This window comes from Capra hircus, chromosome 5 (genome assembly GCF_001704415.2).
Source record: "Capra hircus breed San Clemente chromosome 5, ASM170441v1, whole genome shotgun sequence".
NCBI classification, from domain to species: Eukaryota; Metazoa; Chordata; class Mammalia; order Artiodactyla; family Bovidae; genus Capra; species Capra hircus.
In genome coordinates, this window is record NC_030812.1 from 106632644 (window position 1) to 106657954 (window position 25311).

At 48.8% G+C, this 25311-nt stretch overlaps 2 protein-coding genes across 20 annotated transcripts in view; one reads left to right on the forward strand and one right to left on the reverse strand.

The window, feature by feature from the left end:
• Nucleotides 1-2666, forward strand: part of WNK1 (WNK lysine deficient protein kinase 1) — a 126646-nt gene extending 123980 nt beyond the window's left edge. For all 16 annotated transcript variants that reach the window (XM_018048666.1, XM_018048667.1, XM_018048668.1 and 13 more), the window contains one exon: nucleotides 1-2666. In XM_018048666.1, the coding sequence (XP_017904155.1) occupies nucleotides 1-318 (318 nt within the window). In that variant the 3' untranslated portion in view covers nucleotides 319-2666.
• RAD52 (RAD52 homolog, DNA repair protein) lies at nucleotides 2389-23996 on the reverse strand. 4 transcript variants are annotated; one of them, XM_018048670.1, is made up of 12 exons: nucleotides 23772-23996; nucleotides 13434-13531; nucleotides 12364-12465; nucleotides 12171-12264; nucleotides 11984-12051; nucleotides 9804-9922; nucleotides 9092-9167; nucleotides 5868-6064; nucleotides 5579-5724; nucleotides 4743-4832; nucleotides 4198-4413; nucleotides 2389-3763 (listed from the first exon to the last, which is right to left on the reverse strand). In XM_018048670.1, exons 2-12 carry the CDS (start codon nucleotides 13512-13514, stop codon nucleotides 3702-3704), a joined length of 1251 nt encoding a protein of 416 aa, XP_017904159.1. In that variant the 5' UTR covers nucleotides 13515-13531; nucleotides 23772-23996; the 3' UTR covers nucleotides 2389-3701. The 4 variants fall into 4 exon arrangements, with proteins under 4 accessions (XP_017904159.1, XP_017904162.1, XP_017904161.1 ...); XM_018048673.1 differs by having other exon boundaries at nucleotides 9092-9164; nucleotides 23772-23900; XM_018048672.1 differs by having other exon boundaries at nucleotides 23704-23775.

The following is a 25311-nucleotide window of genomic DNA, read 5'->3' on the forward strand; positions in this document are numbered from 1 at the left end:
GGCCCTGGCATGGCAAGGAAGTTCTCCGCGCCCGGTCAGCTGTGCGTCTCCATGACCTCAAACCTGGGCGGCTCTGCCCCCGGCTCTGCAGTGTCAGCTACCTCTCTAGGGCACTTCCCCAAGTCCATGTGCCCCCCTCAGCAGTACGGTTTCCCTGCCCCCCCGTTTGGCACGCAGTGGAGCGGGACGGGTGGCCCAGCACCCCAGCCGCTTAGCCAGTTCCAGTCTGTGGGAACAGCCTCCTTACAGAATTTCAACATCAGCAACTTGCAGAAATCCATCAGCAACCCCCCAGGTTCCAACCTGCGGACCACGTAGACCTGAGGCTATCCTGGGGCAGGTTTGGGGGCAGGAGATGGAATGTGGGGGGTCGGGGGGCGTAGCCTGTATGCCAACTACTAGTGCTGCATTTAACTGGTCATTTCTTGCCAGAAAGGAATGTTTTAATCCCACTTAGAGCCCTTGGAGTGGGTCCTCTCCCCTGCCCTCACCGTCGCCTGGAGTGGGAGGAAGAGAGAGGGCCGCTGTCTTGTGTGTGCTTTTTTGTTGCCCAGACCCAGCAGTGAGCTCTTGGGAAGTCAGGTTGGTCAGAAGGCTCCTAGAGAGCTCTGGAAAAGCAGAGCTGTCTGTATTTTCAGGTGGTGAGGCTCTTCATTTTGGTAGCCACCCCAACCCCTTACTTACTCCCTCAATATAAACCACAAGACAACAAATTTAAACTATTGGGCTCTCTCTTACCCTGTCGACCCCTACCCCCCACCCCAATCCAACCAATCTTTAGAACCCAGTGAAGACACCAGGGGAGGGATGGAGGTTTCAGCCCTTTCTTACAATAGGTCATTAGTGCTTTAAGCAAATGATACTCGCAGCTTTGACTGCAGCATTAGCAATTAGGAAAAAAATTAAGTTCCCTGCGGACATGTAACTTTGCCATCAGTTTTGATGTGGAAACACTGTGATGTATAAATGTTGTTGGACAACAGTAGTTTAAGAGTAAAATATGAAAGGCTTAAAAGGCTAGCTCTGTCCTTCACTTACTGAGATTTCACTTTTCTCCTTTGTATTTCCATTGTATTAGACAAATAAATGTGAATGTAAACTTGTACAAATCACTCTACTTGAATACTTCCGTCCTCCCAGTACCGCTTGCTGGATGCTTAGTGCCTTGGACTTCTATCGCTTCTGCCGTTGCACCAACTTCTCGTCAGACCCTGGTCAGCGAGGGTGTGTGGAAGGAGAGCGTGGGTCCGTGTGACCCAGCAGTGGACTATGTTGTAAGGAAACTGGAAGGGTATTTTTTTCAAGTCATTTAACAGTTTTGTAAGATGAGCAGGGTGAGAAGTTAAGTTGACATCAGTGGTTAAAGCAGAAAACTGTTTCAGGACAAGTGAGGAGGGAGGCTGTCTCCAGATCGGGCAGTTGCCAGACTGAGCGTGGCGCGACCGGTGCTGAGACGAGAGGCTGCAGAACAGACGTGCGTGAAGACGCGGTGCTTGGCCAGCGGCTGCCCTAAGCCTTACTTACCTGCGCTGGGCTTGAACACAGAAGATTGAGAAGAAATGGCTGAAGAGAAAGGAAAGGGGTGGGGGCTAGTTTTTAAGTTGGGAAATGTGATAGTGAAATGTCTCGGATGGAGAAAGTTGCTCTAAGAAAAACTGTTTGCCTTGCTTTCCTCTTGGTGCAAATGTACCATGTATTTCTCAACGTGGGGTCCTGCAGTTTGTGGCAAGTGGCCCCACATCTGAAATAAGCACTGTAGGAACGGCTGCTTGTCCCTCCTCACTTCTATATAATGTCCAGAGGGTTGCAGGGTCATAATCCCCTGGCTACCTTTGTTTCTAGAATGAAAGTGGATATTCTCATATAAAGAGAGACTCCCCTCAAGTAATAACTGCAACCAGCCAGTATTACTTAGTGCTATGCCTAGTTGTGATGGGCAGTTCTCTTACTTTCAGAAACTTCAGGAAATCCTCTCCCATTGCCTGTTTTGGGGGTCTCTGTTCTCCCAGAAGGTGGGGCAAGAAGCTAGGACTCCTAATTTTGGGGTGCTGCTTCTCTCGACTCTGAGCCACGTCAGTGGCCCATCCCAGGAATCTCCCATGACAGGAAGGGCCTGGCTGTCCTGTCCTTCATTGGCCGTTTTCTTTATTAAGTCAGCCAAGGCCCCAAAGATGCAAATAAAAGCTGAGGTTTTTAGGAAGGTAAGAGATGAGAAGGGCAGGTGCTCCAAGCTTTGCTTTGAAATTTACTTCTTCTCTGCCTGTAATCCTCGAGAAATGGTAAGAGTAAGGACAGAACAAGTAGTGCCGAGGAAATGGGAAACGGACACGCGGACAGAGGAGACAGGACTTTGTACCAAAGGAGGGAGCCAAGTGCAGCACGACTGTCTTGTCACTTTGGTTTAATGATTTTGAGGTCTCTTCACTCACATGGAAAGTAAGAACTGGTTTTATTTACTGTTGATTTTTTTCCCCTCCTGTGGATGAAATAACTGAAGCCTAGAGGAATGAACCAGTGCTACTGAACTGTTTAAATTATTTTCGTGTTAATAGTATACTTTGAGTATCTTTTTCCACATTAAAAAAATCTTTCTGAATTATAAATGTTTTCCTTACATTATTTAACAATGTACACTGTTTAAAAAAAATAAACTGAATTCAAACCTTGGGGATTCTTGGCAGCCGTCACTCCTGTGTTTGGCACTGTGGGTTGCACTTCCTGCTTGTGGACATGTGATGAAGCCACTCAGATAAACCAAAGTTGGTTTTGTTGAGCTGTGGGGATTCATTTTCAGTAGGTGCCTTTTCGTGATCGCATTAGCTCTGATACAACTTGTGTGCAGTGTATCTCCAGAAACTTTTTCAAACAGTGATTCTGACCTTAACTAAGATGCTGCAGACAAGGAGGATAGTGGTGACAACAGCCAAAAGCAGAAGAAAAATTTCCGCAGCTCAGGTGAGGGGTCGGGGGTGCTGGGGTGGCTGAGGCCTCCTGCCGGGGCTCCTTGTCCTGGGCACCACATCACAGGCAGGCCTGGGCTCCAGCTGCCTCTGGACTGTAACTGTAAACGGCTGCTTCCATCAGTTTTGGTTTCCGGACACATATGAACACTGTTCACAGGACACTGGTGGAAGTGTGCACTAGCACCGTATCTTAGAAAAATAAGTCTTTAAAATGCTCGACACGGGGTGGCCAAAAACCTTCCGTTTGTTTTTTTAAAAAAAATGTGAAGTGCAGTAAGAAGAGGCATGCCTGTTACATTGTTACAGGGTAGGATTTAATTTTGCTTTCTTAAAAATACCTTTTCTTTGGTCTTAGGAGAAAAGGGAAGTAGTTTCATGAGCCGATGAACAATAGTGATGAAGACTGCAATCTTGCATGGCAGCGTTAGATAACGGGGGGCCCCCACAGCAAGAGGTCAGCGGTCACTCAGGGACGCACCACAGGCCGAGGTGATTTCTGTCTTCATTAACACAATAGCTTAGGAATAAAGAGTGAGGAGCCCAAGAAAAGGCACCGAGTCTCTACAGAGCTTCCCAAATACCCGACTTGATGTGAGCAGGTGCTGAGTCCCCCAGCGGAGTTCAGGATGAAGCAGGTAGAGCCCTGAGGCAGAGTGCACTCCTCAGGCAGGACCAGTCATTTCATGACCAAAATGAAGTCCCATCAGGACAGAGTTCAGGAGGTGCCCTGAGCCGTGGTTAAGGTGGGTCCAGTTTCCTTTTCTTCATGTCCTGGTTCTTCCTAGAGGAGTCACAATTCCCTGTGGAGGAGGAAACTGTTCAGATGTGGCTGCAGTGACTGTAAAATCAGGAGTAAACTAACAACTGATGATACAATCCAGAAGCCATCAGCTAACAGTCCTGCACGACCTACTTTAAACCACAAAAGCCCAAGAATGAAAACTGTTATATGAGGACAGATCCCTCCATTAACATGAGACCGAGTTGCAAGAGAAAATGTGATGGGTCTGCGTTTAACCACAGCTGTTAAATTGAGCTGAAGAGTTAGCCCTCAGGTCAGGACCTCAAGGGAACCTCTGGCTTTTAAACTAGTTGTCCTCCACGTTCTTAGACTGCTGCCCCTCTGACAGGAGTCCACCAGACTTCTTAAAATGGAATGTCATTCTGCTTTTAAAACTCAGTGAATCACACACACCCAGGTTCCCTTTGGTGTTTGCTCCTAGAACACTCGTACCTGTGGTGTCTTGGTTAAGGCTGGAAGTTTGGAGGTGCCAGGGTCCAGATTGTGCCTGTGGATTCTGGTGGCAAAGGCTTGGTGGGATCCTGTTCTGGGTCTCCATGTGGTTCTTCAGGACCGAGATGGCAGGGGTCTGCGGTGGTTCTGGTTTCAAAAAGGTCTTGAGCACGCTGTCCTCTGCATCCATAGCCATGTCCCACATTTCAAGACTGTCTGCAAGGACAGCAGTCACGGGAAAATGTAACACAAGAGAAAAGAGCAGGTCACGAGAAGGTTCTGTATGGTGAGGGCCCCATGACGGCATCTGAGTTTCTCTCCCCCGGTCCTGTGGAAGGACACCAGGCTTCTCCAAGACGCAGCAGAGAAGCTGCACATGCGCGAGCAGTCAACCCAGCGTCGGGCCACTCGCATCCCCTTGGTGCAGAACCGACGGGAGTGAAGACCCCTGTGCCTCTTGAGGTGAGTGTGTGGTGACCAGTGACTCACAGGCACCTGGCGTGTTTACTGACTGGGCCTTAGATCACACCTCTGGCTCCGCTTACCTGGGAGCAGGTCTGTCTGGGTGAGTGGCTCTGAAGGTGAGCGGGTCCTGGGGAGGCTGGGCTTGGTAGGAGGCACCGGTGGCGGCTGTGCTGCAGAGAGAGGGGGCAGCCTGAGCTCCTGTCGTCATCGGGGGGCTGGGCAGCCTCAGGGGTGCGTGTAGAGCTGCCCGGTTACACCCCGCAGAGCCAGCACCAAGCTCAGGGCCCTGCGTCCCAGTCCCACCTACTCCTCTATAGAAACTAGGGCTGAAAACACCATATTCTTCTCATCAAACTAGAGAAAAAACTGAAAAGTCTGGGTTGGAAGCTAAAGACCCAGAATAATAATTCTTACTAAGAACAGCCCCAGCACAATCCATTGTGGGCTTTTCATTAATCTCAGCTGGCCAGTGCTGAGGGGAGTTTTAAAGAACTAAACAGGAACCAAGTCCTCAGAATTTCTTAGAAATTTTTAAGGAGAAGCTGGGAAAAATCCGTTTTGTCTTTGTTTCTAGTCTCTGGAAGACTTCAAAGCGATCTCTCTACTACTCCCAGTGAATCTGGACTCTGAAAAAGACACTAGTTCATGGAGCAAGAACTGCCAGAAGCCCCATCACCTGCACACCCAACTTTCTGCCTTACAAAGAGCTCATGTCCGTGTGGCCAGAGTGACTGAGGCCCGAGGAGGCTTTGGCACCGGGGAAGTCCAGCTCTGGTGACATCAGGGGCTGTCTGTTCTTCACCCAGGGGGAAACTCAGGGCAGGACCCGGCGCTTGGAAGCCCTGGACCCGTGTGTGCTGAGCCCTGGTCTAGACCGAACCTGCCGCTCCAGGCAGAGGTGCCCCCAGCCTCTTACCCTGGTCCGTCCTTCCAGTGGAAAGAGCAGAGGTGGCAGCCTGCTGCTGTCTCTCCATCTGTTTCCGGAACTGCTGCTGCAGCTGCTGCTGCCGGAGCTTCCGCTGGAGCGTGGCTTCACTCTCCGCGGTGCCGGGGGCCAGGCTTCTGTAGCAGGAGACCAGTGAGGCGTTGGGGGGGTTTCCGAGTTACCTGGTCAGCAGCACACAGTTGCCAAGGGGGCTCACGGCCCTGCGTGCTGCTGAGAAGGTGCAAGTGGAGGGAGGAGCAGAGGGGGCAGGCGGCCGTACCGGGAGCTGCTCTCCATGGCCCCCTGCGTCACGGTGTGGGGTCCAGCCAAGTGGCTCCGTCTGCATGGAGAGGTCGCCTCCTGGGTTTTAGGGGGCTCCAGGGTCGCATTCTGCTGGCAGCTGCTGTATCTGGCTTGTTCAACAGATGGTTCAAAATCTTGTCTCTTTGCGTTAGTTAAATCCACTTCAAGAGGCGGCTAATAAGGGGAGAGAATAATTTCCTTCAGTTGCTCTTGCCCCTTCCTTGAACGCATTCCACAACTCTCTGCCCTCATTCCTTCGAGGTCCTGAGAAGCTGAGACAAAGGATCCACAAGTGCACGTGACTCCAACTCTACGTGGAGTAAAACACTCCATTTTCCTCCTGTGCCATTCTGTGTTAGCACAGTTTTCATACAGAGGAGTCACAATTCAGTTTTTATTTAGGGCAAAAAGCTCTGTAAAATCTAACTTCAATCTTTCCTCGGCAACTGGGCCTGACACACTTTCCTATGGAAATGATCATATATCATCAGTCACACTACAGAAACCCAGAGCCTGTGCTCCAGAGGCGAAGCCTCACTCAGTAACTTGAGGCTCACAGAATAACGGAGGATCAGGTTGAGACGACTACATTTGGGTAAAGATAACCTGAAAATGAAAATTACACTGTGAAATTTCTTATCTACATTGGGAAGTAAGTCAGTCAAAAAGAACTGAGCTTCTGCAGGGAGTTTCCTGGTTCCAGGCTTTCACACCAAAGGCCCAGGTTCAATCCCTGGTCAGGGAACTGAGTCCCCACACGCCGCTGCCAAAAAAAAAAGAAACTTTAGGGGAAATGAGCTTATGCTAGGAAACTTGAGGATGGTATGCTCAGTGAAACAGGCCAGGAACAAAGAGAGGACTCCACTGACAAGAGGCACCGAGGGTAGCGAGAAGCAGAGACAAGGCAGATGGTGGTGCCGGGGCTGCAGGGAGAGGGAGCGGGGGTCACTGTGCAGTGGGTAGGATTTGTTTTGTAACAGCAAAGAGCTACAGACATAGGTGGTAGTGGCGAGCGCCCCATGGTAGCAGTGTATTTTGTACAACTGAACTGCACCCTTAAAATGTCTGAGAAGGTAAATTTTATGTATATTTTACCACCACAAAAAAAATTGAAAATGAGCACTGAAAAAAATTTTAAGACAAAGCTAAATGCTGTTGAATATACAGAATAATTGGAACTCACATACTGCTATGTGCCATACTGGACAACTGTAAGTAGAACCTACTAAAACCAAGCATACGCCCAACCCTCTGAGCTTCGCTAATAATTTCCACAGTAAATGCGTGTGTGTGCACCGAGGCAGGCTCAAGAACGCTAACAGCAGCCCTATTCAACCAAAAGCTACGAAAATCTCCAGCGTCTATTAAGTAGGATGGGAAAACCGACTGTAGACCCGTGTCACAGAAGATGCCACTACCCTCAGCACAGATGAATCACACGTGGAGTGAAAGCCCGACACAGAACAGTTCATAATGTGAGTCCCAAAAGCAAAGAACAACCAGAACTTTCCTCAGCAGTGAGGGCAGGGTGGCACACCCGGAGACTCCGGGAGCGGTGATGCTCGACCTGACTCAGGTGCTGCCTACGTGGGTGTGTCTGCCCTAAAATTCATCCAGGTGAGCATTTATCATGTGTCCATTGTCTACATAGCTATGCTGTACTTTTTAACACAACACTTTTTATAAAGCACAAACCATACAATTCCATTTATATAAAGTTTAAAAGGAATAAACCTGACTAAAAGACTAAAAAAAAAAAAGTTACTTTAAAAAGAAAAAAAGTCAGCCTTCCCTGGTGGTTCAGTAGTTAAACTATCAACTCTTGCAATGCAGGGGACCCTGGTTCAATTCCTGGTCCGGGAAGACCCCACACGCTGAGCCTGTGCTCCACAAGAGAAGCCACCGCAGTGAGAAGCCTGTGCAAAAAGGCACAGGGGTCCCCCGTTCGCCGCAACCGGAGAAATACTGAGCACAGCAATGAAGCTACAGCACAGCCCAAAGTTTAAAAGAAAAACAGTGAATGGAGGCGGCGGGGGGGGGGGGGCAGAAAAGTTCTAGAGAGCTGGTTATGTCCTGCTTCCCTAATCTGAGGTGTAGACAGCTGTGTTCACTTCCAAAAATTCACCAGGCTGTATGACTTTCGCAGCTTTCTGTGTATATGTTGTACTTCATTTAAAAAAAAGTGAAAAAATACAGTCATGTCAACAAAATCGCTGACTAGGAAGCTCCAGGCCCTCCCTCGCAGCAACACCAAGGTAACTAAACAGACGGATACCCCTGTAAGAGCTCCAGGGACCAGCCAAGAGGAGCCAGCACCCAGGCCACCGTGACACCAGAACTAAGTTAACAGCAGAGGAGGCGGGCTGCTCGCGGCCTGGCATGGGACAGCGGCCTGGCAGGGGGCAGCGGCCGAGGGGGCTGCCGCTCGCTTCTCCAGGGCCCTTCCTGCCCTCCTGCACTGGCAGGCGGATTCTTTAGCACCGCACCACCGGGGGAGCTATCTGTTTCTCACTACGACTACAAAACACAGCTACAATATCCCTCAAGAATACAGACGCAGAAATCCTAAACAATGTTATTAATAGCAAACTGAGTCCAATAATAGATTAAAAAGATTTTAAAAAAGGAAAGAAAGAAACGAAGTTCTGCCAATTGACACACACCTCTATGAGGGGCAGCACAAGAAAAAGACCCCTGAAGTACAGCAGAGGGAGGTGGCCGGGCAGGTGGCGGCTCTTCAGGGGCCTGAAGAACCACAGCCACACTCAGCAGGCAACGGGCATTCCCGCGCCCGACCAGTCCAGGTCACGTTGGACTCCAGACCCCACTCTCCAAAGGCAGGTGCGCAGGTCACATGACACGCACCCACACAAACGGGAATCCAGCCCTTCCAGATGCAAAGCTGCAGAAGAGCGGAAGGCTGGGCCGGTGAGGCTCTGAGTGTCTGAGAGAAATGGCAGCGGGCTGAGAGGGCCCTGTGCTCCCATCTCTCAGACCTCTGCCGAGCACATCCTCTCCACCGTGGACTCTCATCATCCTCGGTGGTAAGTGAGCCCACTGGCCCCTGCTAGCTCTTATGTTCAAAGACAGTGGAAGTGCACATCCCCGACCCTCTACAGAGCCGGCCAAGTCTTCGCACCCCTTTCCATCACCACATACTCAGATACAGGGGTTCAGTCACCATCCCCACTTCCAACGTACCTGGTGTGGAAGCTTGTTCAGTGACCTCAGATAGTCTTTGTCCAGAATACAGTTTCCGAGTGCGTTCCCAAAACTTCTAAGGGTAAAACAGAGTGGAAGCCGGTTGAGAACACAGCAGTGAGCAGGACAGTCGCATATCCCTGCTCCAGAGCATAGGGCGTGAGTCAGTCTTTCACAAAGCCCGCTGGCCCTTCCCGCTGTGGAACCCAAGCTCCAGGGCTACGTTCCCTTCCCAGGGACCGCTGCGACCCCCAGTGCGTGAGCACACGTGCGCGCTCAGGGGCACAACCTTCATGACTAGACTTCTGTACTGAGAGGCTCAGATCCCCTACAGGCGAATTTTTAAAGCAAATTTTACCTGTATTTTTTTCTAGTAATTCAATTCTCAAAGGCATCTTGAAGCCCCAACAAGATCAAAATCCTGCTCTGTGTGATTAAGTTAATTACGTTACATGCAAATAAGAACAGTGCAGGTGCGTTACAGACAGTGAGGAAGCAACCCATGGGCTCCTGCGGAGGGCAGGGGTGGGGAAGGCAAAGTCCAGCACAGAACAGGATCCTACCTCATGTTCCCCAAGAGGGCCTTGGAGTAAAGAGAAGCGGGGAAAGGCAGCAGGAGACGGCCGCCTGGGGCTGAGGGTTGGGGGTCTGGGGACAGCTCTGGAAGCAGCCCTGAGATCAGTGGCGCCGGCCCACCTCGGTGCCCGCCTACCTCAGCGCCCGCTTCAGCCCATCTGTTACTGCCTCCTTCCTGGCTTTTTCCAAGGACAAGGCTTTTGACTTAAGGCCTTCGCTGACACCATAGCCCACATCTTCATGATACGAGCCATCCTGGGGGCAGAAAAGGCGTTCAGGCCCCACCGTGAGGGGTTAGAGCCCAGCCCTCACTGCTCTTGTCGTCATCAAGCAGTCTTGCTCAGACTGGGCGTTAGTCCTGCCAGGCCGCCTCCTGGACTGGATCTGTGCCCACACGTGCCGGGGCTCAGTGTCAAGACAGTTCTCTCTCTCCCTCTTTACATAAAAAGGCACATGTCTAACCCAGCCCAAGTCTACCGCACAGTAGAAAAGCCTTGTGGGGGACGGACAGAGAGTTTGGGATGGACATGTACACACTGCTGTATTTAAAATGACCAGCAAGGCCATACTGTGCAGCACAGGGAACTCAGCGCAACCTTCCGTAATGACCTAAATGGGAGACAACTGGAAAAAGAGCGGGTGCCTGTGGAAAGCGGCATCCCCTCTGCTGTACGCCTGAAATCGGCATTATTGGTCAGCTACACTCCAATCTGAAGAAGTTAAGGAAAAGAAGAAACCTTTGGGACACCAAGAAAAAGGAAAACTTGAAATACTATATTTAACTGATTCTAATGACTGGACAGCAAATCCTCTCACAAGTCAGGTAGAATATGCTTCTCAGCTTCCACCAAAAGCAAAGGTAGGCCTGATCAAGCTGTCAGCTGACAGAGAGCTGAATATAACCGGATGATAACACAATGATCCTGAAATATAACTCAGAAGCAGTCAAAGAAATGGATCACACTATAATGAAGCTCTTTCCAGTCCTGTGTATGTGAATTAGGATTTCAGTCTCTGTGTGTGCACTCAGTCATGCAACTCTCTGTGACCCCACGGACCACAGCCCACCAGGCTCCTCTGTCCATGGGACTTCCCAGGCAGGGATATTGGAGTGGGTTGCCATTTCCTTCTCCACGGGATCCTCCCGACCCAGGGATCGAACCTGTGTCTCTTGCGTCTCCTGCATTGGCGGGCGGGTTTCTTTACCACTGCGCCACCCAGGAAGCCCAAGGATTCCAGTACTATTCACAAAAATAAGTCGGAGCAGAATTAATGCTAGAAGTTTAGGAATAGGTAATATTAACTATAGATATGTTAGCAATAGAAAGAACACTTCATCCATCTTTAGCAAGAAATGCATTCTCCATAAAATTCTATATTTTGATGTAGGTTTGCTGTCTCTTCAAAATAAACACAATTGACTCTATTGTGTGTTAATAACACCTGTAATATTAACAGTAACTCAATCCAGAAGAAATTTTTAATAGAGAGCCTTAAGATCACTGGAAATTTACTCCCCCCTCCAAATTTTTACACATACACAAACATACACAGGCAGAGAAGTATAATAGTTATTAATAAAAAATTTTCAATCATATAATATAAGCCAGTAGGGGACTTCCCTGGTGGTGTGGTGGATAAGAATCCGCCTGCCAATGCAGGGGACACGGGTTTGATCCCTGGTCCAGGAAGATCCCATGTGCCATGGAGCAACTAAGCTGCTCGCCCGAGCCTGAGCCCCAGAGCCCACAGCCCCTGCTGCTGAGCCTGTGCGCCACAACGAGCGAAGCCGCTGCAGTGAGGAGCCCCCGCTCACCGCAACCAGAGAAAAGCCCTCGCAAAGCAATGAAGACCCAATGCGGCCAAAAAGAAACAAAGCATCACTTTGCGTTATTTAAAAGACACGCTGGTGGAGAAATGGGATGGAAATATGTATTTAAGAAGAGACAATGTAAAATTTCTGATGACTAAAGAGTAACTTGCTCAAAAAAAAAGTAGCTTGTATACATATTTCTAAAAATAGATGACAGCATGTCATCTTCCATGGTATTAATATTTAGAATCCATTGGTACATTTTAAAAAGATGTAGCAGATTTATTTTAGAACGTAGAATTTTACAATATGCCAAAAAATGCACCCTTGCAACTGTTTGTATATGGTGAAAATTCTTAGTCACTTAAAAATGTGCAGGAAAATGAGCTCCTCAAAATTCTCTTGGGCGCCTGAGTAAGGCCGAGTGAACGCACAGCCCACTCTGGCGCAGAGTCTCCGCACCCGCGCTCTCTCCCGCCGCACGTCTCCCCCATCACCCTCACCTTCAGCTGGACTCGCACAAACGCACAGACGCCCACGTAGAACTTGCCATTGTTAAGGTCAACAAAATCTAGGGTGGGAAAGACAGCCAGGTGAGGGCTCCTCCTGCCGGGGACGGGGCACACCCACCCGGCCCTCAGCCGTGGCGTGTCCGGCGGGAGCCGGCAATGCCAGGAGGGCGGCACTTACCCACGTTCTGCTGAGTGATGGAGTGCGCCCAGCCATTGTAGCCAAACATCTCATTGGCCAGATTAACGACCCTGTGACCCTCGATGTAACACACCTGGAAAAAATAAAGACGAAGAAACACCTTGTTAAAATTCCTCACCGCCCAACAGTCAGCATCGCGGGCCCCCACTTTTCAGGCAGTGAACTCGCCTACCTTCTGGCCTCCTCCAGCCATGCGGCTACTGATGTACTCTGGGCCCAGCCTCTGCCTCAGGGCGTTCTGGATGGCCTGGTGTTCTTCCACTGTGTACTGGTACTGGAACCAGAAAGGGGAAACTGAACCGACATTCCTGCCATCCCTACGCTCAGATGTACTGAGGCTCCTATGAGCTGCTGTTCGTGTGGGCCGTCTACCAATGCCAGGAACAAGGACCCCACAGGCACGCACCCCAGTCACCACCGGAGCAGTGACACGGGCACATGCTAGGCGGCCTCTGGAAAACTCCAGCCTCACTCACGAGAGAGCAAGAGTGAGAAAGGCAGTGTGCCTTAGGGGTGCTATGGAGATAGCTTTGATTTCACAGGCTCTGGGAGGTCCTCTGGACCCCAGGCATCACTGGACCACACTGAGAACCACTGCCTTAGATGTGACTGCCGTGTTACCACAACTCTCTCCAACCACAACTAGGAAACTAAGACTTCCTGTCTCAGACTCTCTCATGACATTTATGTAGACGTGAAAGAGGAAAAAACAGGGTAGGAAGCCTTGCTTCCATGTGTCCTCCAATTCAACCATTTCCCCTCCTGCACGTAGAGAACTGTACTAGTCTCTGATTAGATTTTCAAGGCCTTGGTGGTTTTCCCCTGGCCCCATCAAAGTGGAACGATACACACAGATCTCTGGTGAGACACATAGGATGTGGGTGGACAAAGCAAGAATCTCCCTTATATGCACAGAGTATCTCCATAAACCCCAGAAACTTTGGATGCCTCCAAAAAGAGAGATCCAAGTGTCATGGGGACAGGACTGACAGGAAACATTGGGACTTTTTACAGAGTCTGCTCCACTTGGAATGTTACAGCAAAAACAATTTACATCTAAATGTAGCCCCCAGCACTGCTGAAGCTCCGGTACACCCTCAGAGCTCAACAGAGACACTCAAATAACGTCTCTAGGTGAAAATAACAGCTTCCATGTATCTGATGGCGCCGCACACACTGCTTCCCCAGACCGTCTTGGTTTTCACTTAACCTCATCCCTTCCAGGGAGGAGGACACACTCACCTGACCAAAGCATAGCACAGGGCTGCCCCCAGCAGGCTGGCTGCCACGGCCTCCAAGGACTGCTTCCGCAGTCCCGGACATGCTGGTTCAGGCCGACTCTAAATAAACAGGAGAGCAAAACAGAGATCTGAAAAAACGCTAATGGTGAAAAGCAAGTCTCCGCTACAATCAGATGAAGTCACTTTCTCCACACGCCTTAAACACAGGCCGGGGGCACAGTTCCTCAACGCCTGGCTGTCTCCGAATAGGCCTCTGAACCCCTCAGGGCCTGCTTCTACCTTTCTGCTGAGTTCTGCCAGCATGGCGTTGCTACTAAAGGTGATTTTTGCAGGAAGAATGTGTTATATGTTATAATTACAATGCTTGCAATAGAAAAAGTCAAAACTACAAAAGCACGCTAGGAAAAAGCCAATAACCAGCTTACGATCACCAACTACAGGAGCATCGTGACCTTGACCTCTGTAGGGTCAAAGAGGAAACATAAGCCGCAGCAGCTGAACTGTCATGGGCCCTGATGCCGTGGAAGAGTCGCGTGGCACGGAAGACCCCATGGCCAGAAAGGACACAGCACTGAGCCACCCATGGTCCCCGTGGCTTCGTTATCTCCTGGGACCTTGTTCAGGCCCCACCCCAGGCCAACTGACTCAGAAACCAGCCCACCCAACGATTCTGACAGCTCCAGGCTGAGTGCCAACGTGTCAGACTGAGCCCACGCTATGTGCAGGCTGGCAGTGCACAGCCTTACCTCGGGAGGCCCCGCCCCTGCCGCACACCCAGCAGATTCCAAGTGGTGCCTCAGCGGACCTGCGCATGAATCCTGCACATAAATCCTCGGATTACCTATAGAGCCACAAATCTGTGACCGTCAAGTAGTATATGATTCCACACATGGCATCACACCACAGTGTTTAAGAGCTCACATTCCTAATGCTGACTTCTGGCTCCATCACCCATGAGGTCTTGACCAAGAGAAGTATCACATAAGCTCTCCAATGACATTTCATCATCTGGAAGATGGAGATAACAATAGTACCTACACTTCCTAGGAGTTCTGTAAAGATTAAGTGTGAAACTGCATGAAACTGCATCAATGCAACTAGAGACGATCATAGTTAAGTGAAGTCAGAAAGAGCAAGATAAACACCATATGATATCACTCACATGTGGAACTTAAAATAAGACACAAATGACCCTATCTATGTAACAGAATCAGGAACAGAGAACTGACAGGTAGTTGCCAAGAGGGAGGGGGTTGTGGGGGGCGGAGAGTGGGAGGCTGGGGTTAGCAGATGTAAGACTTTTCCATACAGACTGGATAACAACAAGGTCCTACTGTACAGCCCAGGAAACTATGTTCAGTATCCTATGATAAACCATAATGGAAAAGAATATTTTAAAAATGTGTATATATGTATCAGTGAATCAATTTGCTGTACAGCAGTAATTGACACAACACTAAATCCACTGCACTTCAATTTTTAAAACCTGCCTTAGAAGAGTGCCTGGCACATATGAGGTATTAAATAAACGTTCACTATTGCTGAGTGCTTGTTAATTTCTTTCTGTACATTATGAAAATGCAGAACTGTTTAAATGATCATAAAATGTTACCTTTCAGCTAAAAAATGATAAATGTATCTATAATCTTGCACTAAAAACAGTGGCCTAGTCAATAATTAGTGTCTAAAATTGTTAAATCAAAAAAGAGTGCAGTGAGAATATTATTAGAATGTGACTGTGAATAAAGGATGAAACGCCCCTGAGGAGCGGTGCCCGTGTTAGCAACAGTGCAGCAAGGCTCGTCTTTTTAAAGATGAAAATTTTAGTGCTGTTTCCTTTTCAAATACATACATGTGTTAAACAAAAATTGAAAAAGCAGGGGTCAGCAAACTTCTTCCGTAACGGGTCAGGGAGCAAATGGGTTAGGTTCAACAGGTTACACAGTCTCTGTCACTACTTCACCTGGACATTGTCGCATGAGAGCAGCCCGTGTCGGGTCACGGTGGAGGGTTCTGACAAAACGTGGTCCGCAGGAGAAGGGAACGGCAACCCACTCCAGTATTCTTGCCTGGAGAACCCCATGAACACTATGAAATGGCAAAAAGATATGAAACTGAAAGATGAGCTTCCCAAGCCAGTAGTGTCCAATATGCTCCTGGGGAAGAGCGAAGACAAAGCTCCGGAAAGAATGAAGACGTTGAGCCAAAATGGAAAGGACACCCAGCTGTGGATGTGTCTGGTGATGAAAGTAAAGTCTGATGCTGTAAAGAACAAGATTGCATGGGAACCTGGAAAGTTAGGTCCTTAAATTTAGGTAAACTGGACGTGGTCATATGAGGTGGCAAGGGTGAACATCGACATTTTAGGACTTAGTGAACTAAAATGGACGAGAATGGGAGAATTTAATTCAGATGACCATCGGCAAGAGTCCCTTAGGAGAAATGGAGTAGCCCTCAGTGTCAACCAAAGTCCGAAATGCAGTACGTGGGTGCAATCTCAAAAACGACAGAATGATTTTGATTTGTTTCCAAGGCAAAATGACTCAACCTCACAGTAATCCAAGAAAACCAACAAGGACCAGTTACTGTATAGCACAGGGAACGTTGCTCAATATTCTGTAATAACCTAAATGGTAAAAGAATTTGAAAAAGAACAAATACACGTATATGTATAACTGAATCTCTTTGCTGTCCACCTAAAACTAACACAATATTGTAAATCAACTATGCTCCAATATAAAATAAAAATTTTAAAAAACAATGAAAACCAAAAAGAAAGAAACAAAAACTTAACCACAAAAGAGGTGGCAGCTGTGGCCTGCAGGTCAGTGTGGCATCCCCAGTGGCAAAGCAAGCTATGAGGGCCACAGGCCAATGTGGTCCAGGACAGAGCTCCAAGGACTTCAACAGGACACTTCCTTAACCTCTCTGGGCCCCAGTTTTCTCATCTGCAAAAGGGAACATTAATAAGACCACCCTCAAAAATGTACCCTATTAAATGATGTGGCAATAACAGCATAATCATAATCCTACCAGACTTTTTGGTGGAAACTGCTAGGATGACGGTTCAAACAAAACGCAAAGGGTCTAAACTAACCAAATCCAATTTGAAAACCAAAGAAGCTGCTGACCCACACTGCATGACTTCAAGACTTACTATACTTAAAACACTGTGAGGGTGATGGGGAGCTTCCCTCTTAGCTCAGTGGTAAAGAATCTGCCTGCCAATACAGGAGGTACGGGTTCGATCCCTGACCTGGGAAGATCCCACGTGCCGGAGAGTAACGGAGCCTGTGCTGTAGAGCCCGGGGGCCGCAGCTGCTGAAGCCCCCACGCGCTAGGCCCGTGCTCCCCGACGGTGAGGAGCCTGCGCACCGAAGCAGAGACAGCCCACTCACGGCTGGACAAAGGCTCGGCAGCAGCGAAGACCAGCACAGCCAGAAACAGCCAACAACGTAAAAACCACCACAGACCAGCGGAGGGGACGGACACACTGGAGCAGAGGAGGGTCCAGAAGGCAACCGCCATCTGAGCTCCAACTAAGGCGCCAGTGCAGTCCAATGGCATTTTCAACAAGCAATGCTGGAACAACTGCAGATCCGTATGAGCAGAACACTTAATATTTTTCACAAAATAATTCTTACACCATTCACAAAAACTGGAGATGGATTTTAGCCTAGACATAAAAGCTAAAACTAAAACCTCTACAAGAAAATACAGAAGTATATCTTCACAACCTGGAGGTAGCCAAGATTTCTTACTTATGACCTAGAAACCAATAATTATTAAAGGGGAAAAAAGAGACAAATATGACTACATCAAAATGTAAAACTCTAAGAAAATGAATGGGCAACCGCAAAGACCGATATCCAGGATATAAAAAGGACACATAAAGAACTCCTACAACTCAAAAGTAAAAAGACAATTAACCCAATTTTAAATGGGCAAAAGATTTGCGCAGGCACTTCTCAAAGGAAGATATAAACTGTCAATAAACACAGAAGAAAGTGCTCAGCATTGTTAGTAATCATGGACTAAAATTAAAACCAACCACGACACACCGCTTTTCACCCACCAGAATGGCTAAAAATAAAGGTTGACAACACCAAAAGCTGACAAGGATGTGAAGCAGCCAGAACGCTCACGCGCCGCTGATGGCTGTAAACATAGGGTACTCTTCACGGAAAAAGAATGGCTTGAACATGAAGCCAAGCACGCCAGAGGGCAGGGGGGATGGCCTTCAGACAGATGTCCTCCACTGCCCACCACAGTTGCAAGCATCTGAAATAAAGCAAGCTTTCCACCAAACCTGGCCTGTTTATTGACCTTTTGAGCGGTGAGCAGCCAAACCCCACCTTCCACGCCCTTTCAGTAAGATTTTGGTGCACAATTTGGGGCTGGCTCCGGCTAGCTGCTGTGCTTTCATGGCACCAGGCTCTCCTGGGTCTTCCAGAGGAGAGCTGTGGCCATAACAGTGTGTCCACCTGCTCGTGGTGAGCAAGCCCGAGTAGGGCATTTGGGGGATGTTCAGTAGCTGCCAAAACCTTTTGCTTTGAGGATCCTCCCTCTGCTAGGCACTGGCTGCCAACGTACATTTTTCCTTGGTGGAATAAAACTTACATTTGTGACAAGCTGATGAGCTCTAAGACCAGGGAAGACCGCCGGTGTGCACACGGGCAACCTTCTCATTTGTGAGTGCTAGTAACTCAGACGGAAAAGCATCTGCCTGCAATGCAGGAGAACCGGGTTCGATCCCTGGGTTGGGAAGATCCTCTGGAGAAGAAAACTGCAACCCACTCCAGTATTTCTTGCCTGGAGAATCCCATGGACAGAGGAGCCTGGTGGACTACAGTTCATGGGGTTGCAGAGTTGGACACGACTGAGCGACTCACACACACAGTGCTATGTGGGCGTTCTTGACAACTGGTTCTAATGTCCGACTATGAGGACTGTTTGTTCTGGGGAAGTGTGTGTTTGCGACTCCATACTGGCCACCCTCAAAGAAGGTTTCTGACAGATCTGTCGATTGGTGTGTGAGTGTGTATTCCATCTGTGTGACTGGTATTCTTGTTGCCTTATGTAAAATGGAAATTCAGGTTCAATTCATTAAGAAAACTTTTACCTGGAAAATTGTGACTAAAGAAAGATGATTTTTTTTTTTTTGATCATGTATGGCAAAAGTATTCTTTAGACTCCAGAGAAGATAGGTTAAAATGGAACTCTTAAAATTCAAAAAAAGCCAGTTCTCTTTACATATACAGTTAGGAAAAGCTAGCTTGATAAAATGCTTTTTTCAGACCCTGAGGAAACAAAAATAAGCTTAGGGGAAAATTTGAGGTTAACACTTATCATGTCCCTGAAATACAAACATAGTCCATGTTGCTTGGAACTCCAGCCTTGGATTAATTGTGAAACTTCAAGCTAAGGAAAAAAAAAAAAAAGGAAAAAATCCTTTTAAAATTGAGTTATGTAAATTTGGCTATTCTATCATCCATAAACTGGTAAGATTAATCGCAATGCCTAATTCATGAAATGTAAAAAGAGGAAACGACGAGATCTCTGCTTGGATGTCTGCATGTCTCAGGATGTGTTTTTGTCTTTGGATGATATTGCTGAGGTTAATTTGTAAAGAAGCTCTACTTAACTGGCTTAAAAAAATATAAGTGCTTACAGATCAAACAAATCTAAATTTACCTACTTTTGTCTTCTTATAAAACCAAGAGGAAAACTAAAGATGTTTGGGTTTATTAAACATACATGTACTATTAAAAAAATTATGCTATTAAAAGTGTATGTTTTTTGAGGTTATGGAGTACGATCTTAAGTTTGCCAATCAGAAAATGCTGGTATAACATTTCAATTACCTGTTTCTTGGTTTTGTTATGGTTTCAAGTGTTAAAAACTGTGATGCGTAAAAATAATAAGGAAAGCATTTTGGTATGTAAAAACAAGTAAGAAAACATGTTGGCAAAAAAAGGTATACAAAAATAAAAATATTTTTATTGAAAAAAATGGTAATAATTTTGTCCTACAGCTGTTTCTGGATAGGGAAAATATAGGACTAATGTATTCAAATCCAAAAAAAATGATAAAAGGTTTATTATAAAATTTTTTTGAAAAAAATTTATGTTGTAAGATTAAGATTAGACTAAATTTAATTAGGTATATAAATTTTGCTATTAACAGTAAACTGATAAAAGACTAACTTTCCTTTTCTTCTTCTCTGTTAAAAAAGCAAAGTTCTCCTGGAATATTGATCTGATTTTGGTAACAGACACTCAATAGAAAGTAACTGCTTTGTTTCTAATGATACTTTTGACACTAAGGTTCAGGATGGAAAGACTGTCTAGTAATGTTGTCACAAAATCCCTGCAGATGTGACCGCAGCCATGAAATTAAGACGCTTGCTCCTTGGAAGAAAAGTTATGACCAATCAAGACAGCTTATTAAAAAGGAGAGACATTACTTTGCCAACAAAGGTCCATCTAGTCAAAGCTATGGTTTTTCCAGTAGTCATGTATGGATGTGAGAGTTGGATTATAAAAATAGCTGAGCACCAAAGAATTGATGCTTTTGAACTGTGGTGTTGGAGAAGACTCTTGAGAGTACCCTTTACTGCAAGGAGATCCAACAAGTCCATCCTAAAGGAAATCAATCCTGAATATTCATTGGAAGGATTGATGCTGAAGCTGAAACTCCAATACTCTGTCCACCTGATGCAAAGAACTGACTTATTTGAAAAGACCTTGATGCTGGGAAAGATTGAAGGCAGGAGGAGAAGGGGATGACACAGGATGAGATGGTTGGATGGCATCACGGACTCAATGGACATGAGTTTGAGTAAACTCTGGGAGTTAGTAATGGACAGGAAAGCCTGGCATGCTGCAGTCCATGGGGTCACAAAGAGTTGGACACGACTGAGTGACTGAACTGAATGCTGTCACAGGGTATAACTACTCATGATGTGTAGGACTGCTGGCTTTAAGTTTAATGCTTGAAGGGGGCAGGGGATTGCCCCCCACCCATGTCCTCTGCTTGCTTTTTGTCTGTGGAAAATTCAAAGAATAAGTTTAATCAGAAAAGTGAAAAATGTGGAAACAAAGGAAAACAGTTGAAGGAGACTAAATAATAATATAGTCATGAAGCATAGTCAGGACCTTTAGTTCTTTCTCAAGGACTACAGGTGATGCTTTGAAGCATATCCTATGAGCTGTCTTACAGATACTGAAACACCAGGTGCAGAAGTTAACTACTTGATGGCCAGACTGAACCCAGGACTTAAGCTGCCACAATTCCGAGAACTAACTGCAAAGAAATGGGAACGAGTGCACCCCAGAACTGAAGATTAACTGTGCCTAAAACAACCAAGATGATGCTAGGAAGACCAGTGATGACCAATTTGAAGATGACTAAGAGATGACTGTACTGTTTCTGCATGTAGCCCACACCGCACCCCCTCTAGCTCTAGCTATAAAAGCTCTCATCCCTTGCTTGTGGGGGCAGGGGGTGCAGAGTCAGTCTTTGGACAGATGTCCACCACACTCTCCCTCAGTTGCCGGCATCTGAATCAAAGCAAACTTTCCTTTCCAGCAACCTGGCCTGTCTATTGGCTTTTAAGTGGTGAGCAGATGGACCTCCCATCACACACACCCTTCCGGTAGTGTTATCATGAATGAGCCACCTTTCAAAGCTTAAAACTTTAGTTTGTAAACATGGGGGAGCAGTGGAAATTCTAAGTTGAGAATTATTCGATATTTTCCAGAAATGTTCCTTGTCATCAGTGAATAACTGCAGGAGAGCACAGCTGGAGTCTACATTACAACAGTCAGCAGAGGAAAGGACAGAGGCTCCACCAAAGTGACAGCCACAGATGACAGGCAAGATGGACTCTGTACGTGCGTCACTGAGGCAGAGCTGACCACGCTCAATGATCAGTGAAGTGCTGACTATGAGGATAAAGACCAGCAAGACTAGATATCAAAATTTTTTATTTTCAGTTATGTACATGCTGCTCACTTGTAAAACTTTTCTTAAATTTAGCAAGAGTAGAAAAAGTATTATTTAAGTAAGAAGAAAAAAGATAGCAAAATGTCCTCTCTTCCTTGAAACCTGACACACCTCACTACACTCTAAACAGAATTAATCTTAAATTCCCACAGCATTTAGACAGACATCACAGCACACAGGTTTCCCAGGTAGCTCAGCGATAAAAACTGGCCTGCCAATGCAGGAGACACAAGACACATGGGTTCCATCCCTGGGTCAGCAAGATCCCCTGGAGGAGGAAACAGCACCCCACTCCAGTATCCTTGCCTGGAGAATCCCATGGACAGAAGGCCTGGCGGGCCACAGAGTCAGACACGACCGAACACACAGCCCAGATAACACTATAATCCATTCTACTGCTGAGAACACAGGGGCCGTATACTAACTACTGACTGGATCTCCAGGACTTAGCATAGTCCCTACCCAACTTATAGAATAAAGAGAATGGTAGCTTTATTTTAGCTCTTCTCCACTTCAAAACTGCCAGGGCTTTATTAAAAATGAATACCATGCGTGGATAAAAGTCACAGAAACGGAATGAGCTTCTGAGTAATTAAACTGGTCACAGAGTCCACTCTCACTGGTAGCGTCGATCTGTTCTACAGGTACTCTGAGCACGGGCTGACCCAAGACCCAGCCACTGCTCCTGCAGAAACATCGCTAGGTCCCTGCCAGCGGGAGCCTCCAGTTGCTTCATTTCCATCAACCAGTCAGTACAAAGCCTTGCTCTGCACGTTTCAATTAAAGGCACCCTATGTAAGTAAGACACAGTGCTGATTCCTTAACACTGAACTCACAGGGGACAGCACCTAACTCACACCTGAACAAAGCTCACTGGAAAGACGCCTGCCTTTCTGCATCAAGTTTGGAGGACCTTCTAGACACGGGTGGACTTGGGAGGGCGTTATGCTAAGTAAGTCAGAGAGAGGACGATCAACACCATGTGATGCCACTCACAGGTGGAACTGAAACAACACAACAAACTAGTCAACAAAAGGGAAGCAGACTCACTAGTGAGCTCAGCGGCGGTACCAGTGGGGGAGGGAAGGGGGAAGGGGCAGGGCAGCGGTAGCTGGAGAACGAGGGTTGTTACACAGCCTTATGCGCACGATCTCCTGTGAGCGAAACTGGAAAATTGTAAAGAATTACAGAATTAGAGAATCTTTCAATCATTTTTTTAAAATGTGCTAAAGAAACAGTGGAATCACGAATAAAAAGTTTAAACTGGCACTGAAGGACAACGAGGCCGCTGGTTTACAGTCTGAAACAAGCAGGCAGAGGTGAGGCCTGCCGGACTTCGGCAGGGACAGCGCGAGGGTCACCCAGCACACCGGCCAGGCGCCCTGAGCACTGGTTCTGTTAGGGGACCGGTCCGTGAACACACAAAACACCGAAGACGCGCTAGGTCTGCTTGGATATGAGCTCCCCCGTCCCCCGGCTCTGCTACATCATCCGTCCGCTCATGTCCAGCCCACCTGGTGCCCATCTCTGGACGGCCGGCCTGGCGGCGTCTCCAGCGAGCCCCGCACACGAAGGCTGCTCTGCCCGTGACCGCCAAGGGTCCAGGAGTGCCGCACTGAGAACAGAAAACTGTACAAACCTTCCCGAAACAACCAGACCCGAGGCTGCCGAAACGCCTGACCCGGGCCCGGAGCTTCAGGATGGGGGAGAATTTAGATTTCAGAGATTTGTGCCCCGGTCTGTGAGTCCCCGGGAGGAACAGACCTTAAACGGGCTCGGAGATCAGAAAGCGCAAAAGCCCAAACGCCCATCAGTTAACGGAGAAAGAAAGCAAGGTTCCCCCTCGACGAAACGCCGCCGAGCGGCCGAGGACCGAGGAGCGCCGACCCGGGCCGGACCAGGTGAGCCGCGTCCGCTAACGAGCTGGCGGGGCTCTGGGCGACCCACACGCTCCGCACCAGCGGCGACTGCGGCCCGGCCCGGCCCGGCGAACGCGCCGAAGGCACGCAGCGGGTCTCTTCAGACCGAGGGAGTCCACCGTGTTTGGATTCTGGCTCGGTTGTTTGAAAGCGCCACAAGGGCTGACTACGCGCTGACCTGTCAAACCCCGCCGAAACGCCAACGCCTTCCGGGCCGCAGCCGCTGCCGCCTGGGGCCCGTCGGCGGACCCGCCCTCGGTCCCCGCCCCGGGCATCACTGACCCCGCGGCCCCGGCCCTGGCCGCCCGCTCGCCCGGCCCGGCGCCCTCACGGCTTATCACACACCGCTGGGCGCGGGACCGCTAAGCCGGGACCCGCGAGGCGAGCTCCCGCCCGGCGGCGACTCCACTTACGCGCCTCAGCCGCGCAGAGCGGACCGGGCTCTGTCCGGACTGAACGCCCAGAAATTCGCTGGGGCACGGCCGCCTGGAGAATCCTGGGAAGAAGGTCTGGCGAGACCGCGCGGACAGAGGAGGCCTGAACGTGCGGAAGGGCACTAAGCACGGCAGCGCAGAGGACTCTGGGAAGAAGGTCTGGGAGAGACCACACGCGCGGAGGCGGTCTGACCGTGCGAAAGGGCCCTAGGCACGATCCGCAGAGGAACCTGAGGAAGTCAAGGCGAGACCACGCGGGCGGATGGGGCCTGAACGCGCCGAAAGGCGATAGGCACTGCCGCGCAGAGGATCCTGGGAAGAAGGTCTGGCAGAAACAGCGACAGCGGGGGGGGGGGCTTCAACACGCAGAAGGGCGCTTGAACGGCCGCGCAGAGGACTCTGGGAAGAAGGTTTCGGAGACACCGCAACGGAGGAGGAGGCCTGAAGGGCACGCAGAGGACCATGGGAAGAAGGTCTTAGCGACAACGCCCCGAGGCCGGGCGGCCCGAACCCGATCCTGCTTAGGATGGCTGAGCAGAGGACTGTGGGAATGGAGTAGGTCCAACTGAACTCGCCCCGGACCACTGTGGGGCATAGGAAGAGGAACCGCAAGTCAAGTCAGCAGATGGGAGCAGAGCCATCTGTTGAGAGCCGTCAAGCAAGGTGGCAGTGCGACCCGAACCTTCGTGCGGCCGCTCGGCTCCCACTTGCCCTGCGCCGCCGTGTCCTCTGCTGCCCCCTGGCGCCCTGCGAGCTCGCGGCACCGCCCTTTGCGCCCCAAGCCCAGCAAGGACTGCGCGGTGGCTTGGCGCCCCCGGTGCATCCAGGCTGCTGTGGTCGTCAGAGCCCGGCAGGGACTGCAGGGGGACTGGCCCTCCGAAACACCCCCCCTGCCGCTGGGTCCCCAGGCCAATGGACTGGTTTCAAATTGGGAAAACACACACACACAAGTCTCTCAGTCGTGTCCCACTCTTTGCGACCCCATGAATTGTAGCCTACCAGGCTCCTCGGTCCATGGCATTTTCCAGGCATGAATACTGGAATGGGTTGCCGTTTCCTTCTCCATCAAATTGAAAAAGGAGTATTTCAAGGCTGTATACTATCACCCTGCTTATTTAACTTATATGCAGAGTACATCATGTGAAATGCCAGGCTGGATGAATCACAAGCTGGAATCAAGATTTCCGGGAGAAACATCAACAACCTCAGATATGCAGGTGATATCACCCTTATGGCAGAATGACTTCCTTGGTGGCTCAGACGGTAAAAGCGTCTGCCTACAATGCTGGAGACCTGGGTTCGATCCCTCAGTCGGGAAGATCCTCTGGAGAAGGAAATGGCAACCCACTCCAGTACTCGTGCCTGGAAAATCCCATGGACGCAGAAGCCTCCTAGGCTCCTATCCATGGGGTCACAAAGAGTCAGACACGACTGAGCGACTTCACTTCCTTCCTTCCTTCCTTCCTTATGGCAGGAAGCAAAGAGGAACTGAAGGGCCTCTTCCTGAACATGAAAGAGG

What these genes read in the sequence shown, in the direction of transcription:
- RAD52 (XM_018048670.1), bottom strand. Translation starts at nt 13,514, where the DNA reads ATGTCCGGGACTGCGGAAGCAGTCCTTGGAGGCCGTGGCAGCCAGCCT. An exon ending in TGGCTGGAGGAGGCCAGAAG is followed by an intron (nt 12,265 to 12,363) that starts GTAGGCGAGTTC and finishes TATTTTTTCCAG; the next exon opens with GTGTGTTACATCGAGGGTCA. An exon ending in GCCATGGAGAGCAGCTCCCG is followed by an intron (nt 5,725 to 5,867) that starts GTACGGCCGCCT and finishes CTCCTGCTACAG; the next exon opens with AAGCCTGGCCCCCGGCACCG.